This window comes from Pipra filicauda, unplaced genomic scaffold (assembly GCF_003945595.2).
Source record: "Pipra filicauda isolate LSUMZ 115617 unplaced genomic scaffold, ASM394559v2 scaffold39_size4671491_pilon, whole genome shotgun sequence".
NCBI classification, from domain to species: Eukaryota; Metazoa; Chordata; class Aves; order Passeriformes; family Pipridae; genus Pipra; species Pipra filicauda.
In genome coordinates this window covers 2,517,105-2,533,070 of record NW_024104531.1, presented here as the reverse complement: position 1 = coordinate 2,533,070, position 15,966 = coordinate 2,517,105, and the positions used below count along the sequence as shown (strand labels likewise).

The 15,966-nt window shown below is 38.5% G+C and overlaps 1 protein-coding gene across 3 annotated transcripts in view; it reads left to right on the top strand.

Moving 5' to 3' along the window:
- Positions 1–13,304, top strand: part of TRIO (trio Rho guanine nucleotide exchange factor) — a 248,627-nt gene extending 235,323 nt beyond the window's left edge. For 2 of the 3 annotated variants that reach the window (XM_039385174.1, XM_027738975.2), the window contains one exon: positions 683–768. In XM_039385174.1, the coding sequence (XP_039241108.1) occupies positions 683–687 (5 nt within the window). In that variant the 3' untranslated portion in view covers positions 688–768. Of the gene's footprint in view, positions 1–682; positions 931–1,712; positions 1,852–2,198; positions 2,227–3,093; positions 3,257–5,261; positions 5,384–7,817; positions 7,897–8,505; positions 8,707–9,139; positions 9,279–10,814 lie in introns of those variants that run through there. The other variant, XM_027738974.2, reaches the window with a different exon arrangement.
- Positions 13,305–15,966: the final 2,662 nt, after the last annotated feature.

Here is a 15,966-nt window from a genome sequence, read left to right as displayed (position 1 = left end):
CAACACCACTCAGCTATCATAGTCACTAATCAATTAGAAGTGATTCTGATAGTATAGTGGGCCTGTTTTGACCAAGAAATGAATCACTTCTTATTTCAGTAATTTACCTTATCCTCTGCATTTTAAGGAATAAACCTGATCATAGAGATTCAACCAGATATAAACCTTGTGTTATGTTTTTGAGACACACTGTCAAAAGCCTGTTTTGTTCTTTTGTATCTTGTCATGTTTTGTGTGCAGAAGGCTGGTGTCTGAGATCTGACAAATAGTTAGGAAAGACTGTATGTTTGAAACTGCACTTTTAAGACCATACATACTTGTACTATAGTTTTGTTGCCTGATGAAGATGCGAGGTTCAATGTCTGGGCTTGAAAAGAAGATGAGTTGAGATCTATGTATAAACTGATTCTTAGTTAATGGAAATAATCTTGAGTAAAAGTAATGGGAATCAATTTATGCAGCAGTGGTATGTGAAGATATTCAAATATCAAACTAACGCACAAGAAAAATAGACGCAGGCAGCTTTAAAAGAGAAGTTGTTGCTCTTTTCTTTAACTACAGTTTAAACTGTGTGGATTATGCAGGTAATGTAGCAGGCCAAGAACAGCTAGTCTTCTTCACGAACTTTAAACTTGATTCTCTTTTTTTCCCCCTTCTCTCTGCTTCTGATTGACACTTGCAGAGTGAAAGTAGCAGCAGTAGCAATATCTCCACCATGCTGGTGACACACGATTACACGGCAGTGAAGGAGGATGAGATAAATGTCTACCAAGGAGAGGTCGTGCAGATTCTAGCCAGCAACCAACAGAACATGTTTTTGGTGTTCAGAGCCGCCACTGATCAGTGCCCCGCAGCCGAGGGCTGGATTCCCGGCTATGTCTTGGGGCATACCAGTGCAGTCATCATTGACAACCCTGATGGAACCATCAAGTGAGTGCCTGGGTGTGTGTAGAAGGGGAGGAGAAAGAAAAACTTCCAATTTAGGCAAGGCTTTGAACCTTTTAAACCAGAAGTTGATGTGATCGTTGAGAAATAAATGAACAACAAGCAGAATGAGTACTTAAGAGGTCACTTAGCAAACTTCAAAATATAAACTAGTAAGAAAGATCCCTGAAGCACATATTCTTTATTAAAAAGTTTAATAGCCCAGTCGTCTGGGAAAAGAATGCCTGATCTAAGAGCAGCAATGGTTTATTTAATAGAATGAGTTACCAGTCTAGACATCATTGTCTAGGAAAACAGGGAGGGGATGTTTGTTCAAGTGAAACAAGATTTCAGGGTTCCTAGATCTCCACTTTGAACCACAAAGAAAATGAAAATAACTGGTTGTGCTCAGAAGACCTCTCTCAAATCTGCAATGGAAGAAATTATATCAAAGTTCTTAGCACTGAAATTTTATATAAAGCTCCTGTAGGCTGTATTTGGTATGGGTTTCATACTGACCATTGCTCAGTTTGATTGACAGTTTGTATTTTCATATAGAAAGTTTGCCATTTGAGCAATGATTTCAATACTGAAATACAGGCTACATTACTAGCTTGCTGACAGTTTTAGGCAAGGATGGCATCTCTTACGTAATCCTTAATTTCATTTCACTATACTGTAATACATAGAAATAACATTTTGACATACTTTTCCAATGACCTTTGAAAATAGATAGTATAGCACATAACATGAAAAAAATTGATAGAAGTTTCACATTCTGTGTCCAGGAAGTCAACGTCTTGGCACACAGCACTCCGATTAAGGAAGAAATCTGAGAAAAAAGATAAAGACGGCAAAAGGGAAGGCAAGCTAGAAAATGGTTACCGCAAATCCCGAGAAGGACTTGCCAACAAGGTTTCTGTAAAGGTAAGTGTTACACAGATGTAGTAGTTTCCAAAAGTTTTTGGGTTTGGATTTCTTTAAAGTAGCTTCTGTCAGAATTTCACAGGAAGAAATCAAAGACAACAGTGGTTTTAATGGACCTTTCTGAAAACAGGAAGGTATAATCTTTGAATCTGCAAGCATGCTACAACAAAAGGATACTGCAGAAAAAAAAAAAAAGAGTAATGCAGAAATTATTGAATAATGTTTAGATGTTTCATGGATTTTATGGGTACAACTAACTTTGACTTATCACTGTACTTGGTTTTCTACCATTCTTTAAGTTATTATAAGGTTATCAGGACATTAATTCTTTAATTTCTTCTTTTCAGCTTCTCAACCCCAATTACATTTATGATGGTAAGTTGCTTTAATTTTTTAAAAGTTGCAGTCAATATAATTTGATTAAAACATCATTTGCTTGATACGAGTTATGTTGGGAACTGAGGGCATTGTATCAAAATGTACACAGGCTCTTTTTGGATAAGGTAGAATGAAATAACGTCATATTTCTTTTTTAAGATGCAAATCTTATTTCCCCGCCTCCCCCCCCCCCAAATCCAAAAAAACATAAAACACAAGGACCATATGATGTGTTCTGTATGGAGACTGTATGGAAGTTGGGCCTTGCTGAATTTGCAAAGTAAAAAGGCCAGGATTTGGAACTGCTTTGTTTTTAACCTTGCACCCTAGTGAACATTCAGGACCTCTCCAGTACAGAGGCTAATCAGGACAAAGACAGTGGCCCTTGGGGGTCAGAGCCAAACTGGATTTTTGGCATAATATACAGAACCAAACTTTCTGAGTTTCACCCATGGAAGAGGGAAACCACTACAGCACCTCGGTGGATGAAGTGTTCTGTGTTCCCTTTTGCAAACTCAGCTGGATATACAGATAGCCTAGCTGGGCCCATCCTTAAATATTACCCGGTAGAGTTTCCTCAGCTTGCCATAAACAGGGTGTTTAGTTCACCATGGTAGGCTTCACAGTTATCTGTGGCATAGCAGCAGTGTTGTGTCTAAGTTCATGTAGAGGAAAATTCACTAGCTCTGCAGAGCCTCAGCAAGTGGCCTAAGCATGGATCTGCTCCAACGGTAGAGGGATGGATACATCTTGGAAATGTAGAGTACCCTGCTATTTTGTCTAATAGAAAAGAAAGAGCACAAGGAATAGAAATTAAATGTATTTACTTCAGTTGACCTAATGCCATTAATTTTCTTTTTCCAGTTCCCCCAGAGTTTATAATTCCATTGAGTGAGGTAACATGTGAGACAGGAGAGACCATCGTGCTTAGGTGTAAAGTCTGTGGTCGCCCCAAGGCTTCAGTTACTTGGAAAGGTCCTGATCATAACACACTGAGCAATGACGGTCATCACAGCATTTCATACAGGTACAGTAATTTGTGCAATGTTCAAAAGGAAATGCTGAAACAGTTGTATTTTCTATCTGTCCTGGTGCAGGGCAGCTTTTGGCTATGAGGCATGAAGACAGGATTGCCCTCAGACAGAGAGGGAGATTTCACAGCTGAGATTTTCCTGAAATGTTGTGTAACTTCTGTGTATGGCTGTGGTGTCAAAATGTCATATTTACTTGATTTTTAAAAACAAATTTTTATTTCTGATTAACTATTGCAGCAGCTGTTCTTCTGTCATGCTGACCTGGTGCTTGAAACAGAACAGTATGTTGTGACATGCTGGATGTTGTGACAGTGACAGATCCTGCCAGTCCCTCATTTCCTTTAGTAGCTTTCAGATCACACTACAGTAATTTGCAAAGAAAAGCCTCTGGTTCCTACTGAGGTGGCAATGTCACTGTATTTTTGAAACATGGATATTAACATTTTTGCCTGGTTTTAGCTTTGCTATGATAGAACTTTACAGAATAACTGGTAACTCAAACACCTGATTAGTAAGAGAAACTGTTATTTTGGAATGGGAAACTGCCTGGTAAAAAATATTTTTTCTGAAAAAGCATTCTTTCATTCTTTTAAATACAGAAAATTTTGTTTATTGAGTAACTTCAGTGTGAAGAAGTATGTTATGTATGCTCTTAATTCAGAATGAAGAGCTCTTTTATGAAAACTTCATGGCATATTATACTGTTTTCCTGTACTTCCTGCTGCTCCTGCTTTTTTGTTTGGTTTTTTTGTTTGTTTGTTTTAATGGAGTGACAAAGGCAGTGTGGCAGCTTTGCTACTGCATCCAGGGCTGTTGTGAGATGAGTAAGAGTTAGATTAGCTAGGTTTAATTCACTGTTACTCATTACTCTTACAGAACTATATCCAGTAAATCATGTTGTCGGTGGCTGACAGATTTTTAGAAATAGTTGTGACATATTCTTTGAACTTGGGAAGGTGGTCATCTTCCTATGTTCCTTAAACTTAGCTTCTTTTTTTGTCCTGAAACTGTGTGGTGAAGATTGTGGCAAATAGTTTTTAGTTCAGTCGGTAAAATGACTTGTAGTAACTAAGAGGAATCCAAAGGAAAGCAATAAGAACGATAGAAAATCTTGAAAATATGCATTATTGTGGAAAAAAATAACACAATGTTAGGGCTGTTTTGAGCCTAGAGGTGTAAAGTGTAGGGAGAACTTGCCAAGTATTCACATTTGTAAGAGACTGTTGCAAATTAAATTACCTGCTGTTCATGTCCATGGCAGATAGTCAAAAGAGTACTAGAAATTAATTGCACAGAGAAAGACCTAAGTAGACATTTAAAGACAAACCATCAAATAAAACGTCTGGTTGAAAAGTGAGAAAGATTAAGGAAGAGTCTGCAGAATCTTTCTGCTGTAGTCTTACATAGCTTATTGCTGTTGCTGCCCTGAAGCACAGGGAAAACTTAAGTCCTTTTTAGTTTCCTCCCATCCTCATTCTCCCAGATTCTGAGGTCTCCAAAGTTGTGAAATGTGCCTCTTGTGTTGAAGAGGAAGCTCCCTCTTACAAGGAGTAAATGCTCTGAAAGTACAAACGATAGATCAGCTGATATCTGCTGGGAGTTAGGGATGGAAACAAACCTTTCAGAAAGAACCATGATGGACGTTTGTGTTGATACAGCTTCTCATAACTTGAAGAAGGTAAAGGAAGCTGGAAGAAACAGGGAAAGCACTTTAATTTTCAAACACAATGGAACCTGGGGCATGCTGAGACAGAGTGTCAGTGAGGATGTTTTTCTAATAATCTGTAGGACATTCCAAGGTACTTGACGAACACAAAGTGCTCACATCTGGAAGACACTTCTGATATGGCAAGGACAAGGTTAGTAATGTTCGTCCAGAGAGAGATAAGGGCTGGAGAATAAGAAGTATAAACAGTATCAATCTAACTTTGTCTAGTTTTCATATCCTAAGGTGTGCAAAATTAATGTAAAGTTAACAGATGCCCTTGTGTTTCCCAGTGACTTAGGAGAGGCTTCGCTGAAAATCATTGGCGTCACTGCAGAAGACGATGGTATCTACACGTGTATAGCTGCAAACGATATGGGTTCGGTTTCATCTTCCGCCAGTCTACGAGTTTTAGGTAGGCCTGTCTCTTTGTTTTTTTAAAAAATCTAGTTACATTCAAAGTGTCTAGTACCCATAGAACAGTAAAAAGAAAAGCTCAGCCCTTGGGCATCCCTTTGTTAAAGCAATATCATACCAAGCCTTTTTACCTGTGATATATTGCTTGATTTAGCAGGAATAGATACAGTTTTAGAATGTAACTGATTAGAGGTTCATACATAAATTATGTACTGACACAGTACTGTCAACATGCATTCACTTTGTCAGTATTAGTTCAAAATCATATTTTATCATCAGCATTCTTAGTTTAATCTCAATGAATATTATTATGCTAACTTGTAATTTCTGAAGTGTACAGATAAGAGTAGCATTACTCTGTATCTTAAATTTTCCTTTACTAGAATTGTACAGCCACAATGTTTAGGAGAACATAAAATGAGTTCTTGTCTTTGCATCACTGATCTACAGTTAAGTGGCATGATTTCAGTACCTGAAGTGAGGCAACCTGATTGTTTGTGAGGGAACAAAAAGGAGACCTGCAAAGATGAAAAATGCCTCTGTTTTGGAGGCAGACAGCAAAGGGGGAAAAAGATTTTTATTTTGTGTGTTTGATGACATAATGATAAGTTTTGGTGCATGTTTGTACATTCAGTTATTCTTAAGTGTTCAAGATTCTCCGTTTTTAGAAACAGGGAAAGCACAGAGAGACAGAAGGATAGCAGGCTTTCTTACATGCAGGTCATAATAATTGATGCTAACTAGGTCCTTTAGTCCATGGAGAGGCCCATATATTTATCCATTGGTGAGAATTTATTCATAGATTTTAGCTGCAATGGGTCTGTCTCAAATTGACTCATATAAAAGAAAACAAGATATGAAGTGCTGCTCTCTGTCTTTGTACATCTGTCCCAGCTAATATGGGGACTTTTACAGTTGTCCTGAACCTCTCCAAAATACAGTCTTTATTCCCTTTTTTTCCAAAGAATTTTGACATTTTTTTGAATGTTAAACTAGACTGTGAAAACTAAGTCCCTTCCAAATCTCATCTGAAGTTTTCGGGGGTTTATATCCAGTGCTGCCACTCTGAGCTCTGCCTATTGGCAGCCACAGTAAGTGCCTTACTGCCAAGACATTGAGGTGGTGATTATTCCAGGCACTTCCTGCCCACTGACCAAGACAGACAGTAGTTAAGCCCTAGGATGAGTGTGCTGCAATATATAAAGGAGTCAGAAAATTAAATTTTTATCTTTATACTAATGTTTCATGAAAAATAGAGTTACTTTTTAAGGTAGCTATTACACTGCCTGGTCACTGTTTTTTTCCAGTGGCAGGTGTATTGTTGATTACGAGATATAATGTAAGATGCCTTTTCTTTTTACTGTTTCCCTCAATTTGCCAAGGGTACTCATTCCTGTACATATAGTATCCACTGTACCTGAATTAATTCCACTATAGAATTTGTTCTGCTGCATTGGCCAGGCTGCTTTGGTGTGTAATCCAGTTTGTCTTCCTGCCACCCTGTGTCATATAGGGATTAACAGGGTGGGGTGATTCCCCTCATAGTATCTCAGCCAAGGAAACTTCCTAGTTAGGAGAGTAAAAAGCTCCTGATGGATAAGAATCAGTGTGAAACTGTGCTTTAAGGACCTAGTGTAATGAGTGTCCTTCCAACACCAGTTCAGAAGCCTAAAACTGATTTGACCAGAATCAAGAGTCACGGAAGTCTTGTAGACTAAACTACTGTCTTTCAGACACAGTCTTCAGTCTTACTGACCTTGTCCAAAAGCAAGTGTTTACTTTTCCATCAAAACTAAGCTAGAATTTGGTATGTTGTGGTTACTCTGAAACTAGACTCTAAAGGACAGGCAGCTGTATTTTGCTAGTCATACTCAGCTCTACCATTACTTCTATGGAGAAGTTCCGGCCCTAGTTTTCTGGAGCCATTCTACCCTTCATTTCCCCTGCCTATAAATGTAAAATGAAAACTCTAAGTCTGTAGCACAAAGTAAGGTTTCAACTTCAAGCTTTGAAAAAAGTATTTTTTAGTCTTTCAGACTTGAACTGACTTGCCATTTGATTGTATTCAGCCCTTGTGCAAAGAGTAAAGAATACTCCTTATCTTTTGTTGCTGTAGCAGTCATTAAAAACTATCAATGAAGTAGTTGATTACAGAAATAATTTTCTTTCTTAGCTGCAAGAGGATGGACAATATGAGGCCTTGAGTTGTTTTTCAATATGGACACAGCTTCAAAAGAAAGATGATAGGGCCCAGTCTGACTGAGGCAAATTCTCCCTGAAATGTATTCCATAACAGGATAAGAAATCAAAATTTCTCCTTCTGCAAACATTTGAAACAACATATTGATTACAATGACAACAATTTAGTTTAAGATTTGAGTATAATGAATCTTGGACATACTGTCCCGCTCTTTTTTTTTTTTTTTCCCTAGGTCCTGGAAGTGATGGGATCATGGTAATCTGGAAAGACAACTTTGATTCCCACTACAGTGAAGTGGCTGAGCTTGGCAGGTGCGTTCTGTGTGTCTATGTCAAAATACTGTCTTCTCTTTCAAAAATTAAATTCTCCTTGAAAAATACTTGTTGTATGAACCTAAAAGACCAGAATTGCATTGGATTAAATAGAAATGAGGAAGCAAAAGTTTTACCAGCACTAGATGGCACTGCATAAACAGAATGTAGTTAGGCTGAAGTGGTGTCATAGATTAAGGGATTTTTTTTTTAAGTGTGCCTTACAGTGGCTGACACTGCTTCTGCAGTGAAGCTCTCCTAAACTTTTTTTATTTAGGTTATGAAAATTACAGACAGAAAAAAGTCTGAAAATGGGCAAAATAAGTCACGTAGAAAATACAGTTGTCCAATTAAGTGGTAACCTTTGAAACTGGATATTACTCTGACTTGAATTCTCTGCAGTTGTGATAAAAGAGATCTTTGTCCAGTTTATACAGACACAATTTGTAGTCAGTGCATGCACTGAAAACTCTTATGTCCAGAAATTACTCTGTAAGGGTAACTTATTAGAGATCTAAGGTTAGATTCTCTTGCAGTATATCTTTCAAGTAAAAGTATGCCTTTACTGCATCTCTTTGTTAATTTTTTCCTTTCGATGTTGTGTTCCAGGGGCAGATTTTCTGTCGTTAAGAAGTGTGACCAGAAGGGAACCAAGCGAGCAGTAGCCACTAAGTTTGTGAATAAGAAGCTGATGAAGCGAGACCAGGTTACCCATGAACTTGGAGTCATGCAGAATCTCCAGCATCCCCAGCTCATTGGCCTTATCGATACCTTTGAGACCTCCACCAACTACATACTAGTATTAGAAATGTGTGTGAACTCTTTAACATTATCTGTAAAATCTTCAGAGTTTCTGGGGCATTTATAGGGGTTTACGAATAAGGAGCTCTAAGATTTCATGGAAGTTTGAAAGCACATAAGTAAAATATTGCAGTTGTCTAATGCTGTTACTAAAATGTTTAGTTTATTACTCAGAAGGAAACAAATTGAGATATTAAATTGATATGTGGATGATTATCTTAGTCTGAAGGTCCAGCAGTTATTTTGTATCAAGTGGCTGCACAAGTAAATAAGGAATGTTGTGATCTGGTAGCTTGATATGAAATCTCCTCTTCATACCATAGTCCTCTGTCTTCTAGGTGCTGCAGGCTACAGTTGTTCCTGTAGTCTATAACCTGTTAGGTTTTCCTTTCAGTTCTGATACATGGATTTATCCAGAATATAACCCTTGTAATTCTAACAGGGCTGACCAGGGTCGCCTTCTAGACTACATCGTGCGATGGGGAAACCTCACAGAAGGGAAGATTAGACTCTACCTGGGAGAGATTCTGGAAGCTGTGCAGTATCTTCATAACTGCAGAATAGCACATTTGGACCTAAAGGTGAGGTGTGAATGGGATTCCTGGCAGTGTGCATCATTCCAGGCATAAAAATCTCCCTCCTCTTGGAAACTCACAGCTGGGAACATAGAACTGTGAATTGCTTTGAGACTGTATGAACGGTATGGCTGGGGCTCCATCTCCAAATTTTTTAGATTACGCTTAGCCAGCAAAGCAGAAACTTTCAGTTCCCTGTGCTCTCTCCTTATAGCTTCCTGGCCCTATGTGGTGCTTTGTGCTGGAAATAATTGCTGACAGGAACAGTTTTGTTTGATTTTTTATTTATTTATTCATTTATTTATTTACTTTCTGATAACTTTGCAGCAGAAATCTGTTTCTTTCTCAAGAAGCATGGAGTTTGTTGTGAAAGAGACTACTTTTCCTCTCTTGCTGCAAATATGTTTCTCTTCTTTGCACTTTGAGGGCTGTGATACCTATGTGAATGGTACCTGTTTGGACCTTTGTTCTACCCTTTGAACTTTACTTGAGCCACAAGGATTTGATGCATTTTAGTAGGAAAAGCTATATGACAAGGTCTTAATGTGAATATTAATTAAAAACTTACTCTTTACACTTTTCTTCACCTGTATATGAATAATAAGGGATTTTAGCATTGACAAGTCATCTTTGTAGGCAGAGTCTCTTTAGACAAATGGGGTCATGGTAAGAAAAAGCAAGAAGAGCCTGAATCTTCTCTCCATATACTTCTGTTTTCCAAGCAAAACCAGTTTTGGGTCTTTATACCATGGAGACCCAAAATTTAATTTTTTTTCTAGTGATATACAGAGTTCACCAGTACTTTTTCTGGTCTCACGGTACATACAGATGAACCAATTGAAAACTAGTCGTTTGTAAGTCACTCTTACTTTGCAGAGATTACAGCTATAGCTGCAGTAGCTTCAGAAATAAAACTGTAGAAATAATTCCTCTTTCAGCTCACCAGTAGTGGGGCAGTTCTCTTGGTCATGTACATCCAACAGGATCTGCTGCTGCCATAGTCTCCTAACAGTGCTTGTCTTCCATCTGTACAGCTGCATTCCATTAAAGAATCGCAAAGTAAAACTGAATTCTGTTGAAAGCATCATGCAAATTCCAACAAGGTTTTTAAATCTTGAAATGCAAGGGTTTTGTTGTCTCTGTCATAAAACAAATAGATCAGTTGCTTTATTCACCCTTTGTTTGTAGTTGCTGTTCTTTAAGCTTAAGTTCCCAAACGCAGGTTCCCATGAAACTTTGCAAAGCTGCTGTCATGAACAGCTGCAGTATAATCTGGCAGAACTATAGTGCCAGCAGCTAAAGCACGTGCATTGCATGCTGTAGTAGGCAAGAACCTGCCTGCTAGTTGGTTTGGGAGAAGCCTTGGTAAGACTGCCTCAGAGCTTTGCAGAGCTGGCCTTCAGCAGTAATCCTTGTAGCGTGCAGTTCTTTGCTGTGTTGTAGAGCTGACCACACTGGTTGGGAAGCTGTTATGTTGGAGCATTTAATATATGTTAGACCGACTTGAAAAAAGACATTTTAATTTTTGCTTTTGTTTTCTAGCCTGAAAATATTTTGGTGGACCAGAGTTCCACTAAGCCAACAATAAAACTGGCTGATTTTGGAGACGCAGTCCAGCTCAATACCACGTATTATATCCACCAGTTACTTGGAAACCCAGAGTTTGCAGCTCCTGAAATTATTCTTGGAAATCCTGTTTCCCTCACTTCAGATGTTTGGAGCATTGGAGTGCTCACGTATGTCCTTCTTAGTGGCGTCTCTCCTTTCCTGGATGAAAGTGTAGAGGAAACTTGCCTGAATATTTGCCGCTTAGACTTTAGTTTCCCAGATGACTACTTCAAAGGAGTTAGCCAGAAGGCCAAAGATTTTGTATGCTTCCTACTTCAGGATGACCCAGCTAAGCGTCCTTCGGCTGCACTGGCCCTCCAGGAGCAATGGCTGCAGCTGGGGAATAGCAAAAGTGCTGACAGCATTGATATATCCAGACTGACTTCATTCATTGAGCGGCGAAAACACCAGAATGATGTTCGACCCATCCGTAGCATTAAAAACTTCTTACAGAGCAGGCTCTTGCCAAGAGTTTGACCTTGCTTGAAGTTCTCTCTCATTCTCTTTCACCTGCCAATCAATCAGACCGGAGATGGACTCCTCCTGCCAATCAATCAGACTGGAGATAGACTCCTTCTGCCAATCAGCTGTTGACTTGAATTTTGAGGAAAGCAAACCCCAAGCCAACCAGCTGCTAGCGAATGTTCGTGTGCAAATGCATTCCACAGAGACCCGCGCAGGGCGGCGTGGGGGACTGGTGATGCAGACTTCACGGGGGTGGAGGACAATAGCACTGTACTCTGCAAAAAGCAGTCACAAGCGATACAGTAACAGTATTTTATTCAGGTTTCTGCAAAAAAAAAAAAATAGTTTTTTTAATAAACAAGAGTTGAATTTTGCAAGTGAACTTAGCTACCGTTTTCAAGATTTATTCAAGGAAGAAATGCCTATGTTCAAAGCACTGGTGTTAAACAAAAAATCAAATCATGCCTGGAGAAGACTCACCAAAATGGCTGCCCATTGGTACGGCCTTCATTTATAACATCTGATTTTCACTTGGTCCTAGAGCTTTCCAGTTGCCTCGCCTGTATGTATCTCACGTAGCAGTGCACTGAGATCAGACTCTGCTTTTAAGTGCATCCAACCTCAAAGTTTTTGCATACAAATAGAAGGAAATGTTTTGCTCTGATAAAATGTAGGCCTTACTTGTATATAGACTGTTACCTGCCTTCGATCTGTAATTTTTTTTCCCCCTCCTCTTATCCATTTTTCCCCCTCCTTCCTAAATGGTGGTATACCACTGTGCGGGTCTTCAGTTTGGGTCAGTACTCACTGTCTCCCTAGAAAAGGACTTTGGGTTGGTGCCCAGCTTGCTGACCCAATTGTCAAGCAGTATACAGCAGGATGTAATACTGTAAATGCACTCATTTGGGATTTTGTTTTCTTTCATATCATGTGCAATGTTGTGGCTTTAACATTTTATGCAACTATTTATGAGGACCTCTGTTGTAACTGTAATAAATATATAGAAAAAGCACATACTTAGTACGGCGAGCTTTATGGTTTTGTTTGTGTGATTGGGGGTTCTGGGTGGGCAGGGGCGGGTGTGTTGTACCACACTGTCATTATTAGTTTAAGATGAGGGTTAGCATAGGATTTAGTCAAGACTAGTCAGTTTTAAGAATTGTTTAAATAAAAAAAAAAAAAAAAAAAAAAAACAGGAGAGAGAGATTTGTATCCCAAATGTCAAACTGGTTAAGAAGTAGGGTGACACTTGTTAAAATTTATTATTATATTTAAAATGCCAAAGTCTGACTTTCCCCAAATTAGTCTCAATACTTACTACTTTTTAGAATTTTCAAATCTGTGTTTACTTCTTTCTGTGAAATGAACAAATTAATTTTGTGCTCTTTGGTGAAGAATACATTCAGAAAGTAGTGGTCAGAGGAGGAGAACTGGACACATAATGTAATTGTCTTAGTAACTGTTTTAAAGGTTGAAGTAATATTAACGTGAGCTATTTAAAAAGATAGAGGTGGTTTTCTGTGCATCACTGAGTTCATATGGGTGTGTTGTCATCTATGTTCGTGTGAAACGCCATGTTTAAGGAAACCACGCTGACATCCCACAATAGTTAGATGTATGGGTCTTAAGCCATAACCTAGCTTGGGTTAGTTTTGAGCTTTGTGGCTTCCACTGTATCCTATTTATTCTTTTGTTTGTTTGTTTTTTGGGGTTTTTTTGTAAAGTTGTACAGAAACTTTTTAAAAGAAAACAACTGACTTCGAAACTGGACGTGTATTCGTACCAACCTCATATCATTATGTTTGTGTATTATTTTCCTTTATTGTTTTAGTTAAATTTTTTGCTTTATTTTGCATGTATATTTCTTTGTACAGTTACATGTTTACACAGTATGACATGATGTAAATATTTTATTTTGCCATCAGTTACTTTGAAAAAAATTAAACATATTTGACATAATTGTCTGTTCTCTTGCTTTAAGGAGTTTGACAGTTTAGGTTTGGCTATATTTTAATTGGGCTCTGTATTTTAAAAGAAAAAAGTATGTAATTTTATTGCCATAAAATTTATTTTAAATTGCAATGATGTATCTCCCTTCATGCCTTACAAAATAATATTTGCCTTTGCTCTAAGTGTTGAGTGCTTTGTAGCGTCATGAATTCTTTTATATAAAACATGTGTAACTCTCTAACTGTGGAAATTCATTATAGTCTTTATTAGCTAATAAATTTTGACCAGCATAGTTTTCTAACAGATGTTCCCACTTAAAGACCAAAGGATCATATTTCAGTTTAATATTAAGCTGGGAACAGATTTCCCACATCTTTTAGGCATTCCAAATTCAGTATAAAGAAAAGTTACTTTCAACCATAAAGATTTAGGATTTGCAACTAAACTCATGAAGCAGGAAAGTTTTTCATTGTGTATATTTATCTCCCTCCCTTTTCTGCTATCAGTAACCATTTGTAACTCAAAATGAAGTGAATGGTCAGAGAACAATACAGAGTGTTTATGCTTGTTGCTGCATTGTATACGTGATTTTTTTTTCCCTCTATTATCTGTCAAATGATGAAACAGTCCCTTTATTTCTCACAGTTTACTTATTGAGAGAGACATTTTACATTGAGAGAGACAGAGGATATTCAGGAAGGACGTATTGACAAAGATGAGTAACTGGAAGCTTTTTCCGTGACAGAGGAATAGATGGCCACATGCTTTGTGGAAGAGTTTTTATCCTTCAGTTCTCTAAAATGCAGCTACACTGATCAGGGGAAAAGCTACCCAAGTGCTATACAGACAGATAATGCACTTGCAGGTGTTTCAAGTAGCAGAGATAGTTTCTTCCACTTGTACATAAACAGGAGTGTGCTGTTTCTGGCCCTCTCCGTGAGCCCCGTTACTTGGGAGAGCCAACATCTTTTGACAGAGTGCAGTTTTGCACAAAAACCTGCTGTTTGGTGCAAGAACTTCCAGCTGAACAAAGCTTGAATGATGAGCTTGAGATCTTCAACTTCGATATCTCTCCAGAGGCTTTGAAGAGATAATGTAAGGGCCCTTTGTTTCGCCAGATTGTGCAGCTGGAGCTCCAAATGCTGCTTGGACTCAGTTGGACGCAGTTCTTGTTGACTGTCTTGCACACCACCAACCAGCACTGCAGGCTGATAGAGAGTGGAGACCAAAAGTATGGGTGAGAGCAGTTGGTATGAGGTCATTGTGGGAACATTACTGCCATTCCCTATGCTTTTCAATATCATAGCTGAAAAGGGAGAAATAGCCAGGAAGATTCAAGAGAAGACTGTGTTTAAGTGTTTCTTTTTGATAGCATACCCAAATCACTTCTTATTTAGGAAGAGGTTGCCAGACTTCAAAGTCAGTACAAGAACCAGTAGTTTTCTAGTTGAGTTTGGGAGCGTAGGAGTTCTCAGTTCCATGTTTGAGGAACACAGATTAACTTGAAGACTATTACGCAACTGCTAAGCAGAAAGCCTGGCTAGATAACATTTCCATGGTTAGAAAAGCAACCTACATTGTCTTCCTAGTGGGCAGAGGCCTAACACATACCTATGCTCATGTTGACTGTAAGCCATCCTCATTCTCAAATGGGACTATTAATGTGTTGATGAATAGAAGAAAAAAAAATTGTTTTTTTCTTACTCCAAATCCAAAAGTATGTTCAGGCCAGGGCACAACAGAGTCCTCCACAATGACACAGCAAAAGCATCTGGCTTCTTGAAAAGATTTCAGTAACCATGCATACCTGATTGGTAGTAAAAGATGCCTGAAAATATAACAAGATGTTCTTTGCATGTAACATACTACATGACATTGCCAGGAAACGTTAAAACCCCAATGCAGAGGGTGTCAGTGTAGAACTAAATAAAGAACCAAGGATGGCTGATTTGAGGTTAAACCCCATGGTTCCCAAAGATCTTAAGAGAAATGAAATCCGGAATATACTTAACCACCGGCTGTGGATAGTGAAATCTATGAGTAGCTGGTATTTGGTGAAGTATCTGGACAGCCAATCTTTGCTACAAACAGCAGTGTATTTTTGTGCTAGGGATTAGTGTAGGGAGTGTTATCATGTCTGCTCCAGTCCAGAAGATGAGCTAAGATTTATATACCTTTTCCATATATGTATAGACTCAGTGTGGAGGTGTTACTAATTTCTCTGCTATAGGAATTCAAGTGCGCGTGGAGGTAGGTAGAATCAGGTAAAACCAACTTTCTGTGTTTGTTTAAACAAGCTCCAGATATTGTGGTGTTTTTGTCAGAACCACTGCTTTATCCCTCAGGCAAACAACTTCTGAATTTCTTTTTTCCTGAAATTAAATCTTGGTGGAGATTATATTGGAGAGTAACAGATAGATTTTGCATCTGGAGAGGTTGTGCTTCCAGTACTTTCTGCACATTCATATCTGCTCAAGCAGTCCAGACAAAAGGCTCTTCCTGTGTGCACTATAATGCCAAAGCATGATGATCTGTTATTGCTGCAAAGCAGCTGTTGCCCACTGTTCTCTCTCCTTCCTGGCAAGCAAAGACAGATATCCAGCACCTCAGGCTTCACATGCCTGGTAGTCACCTCAGCATTTCCCAAGTAACTGCACTGAGTGGTCCTCAG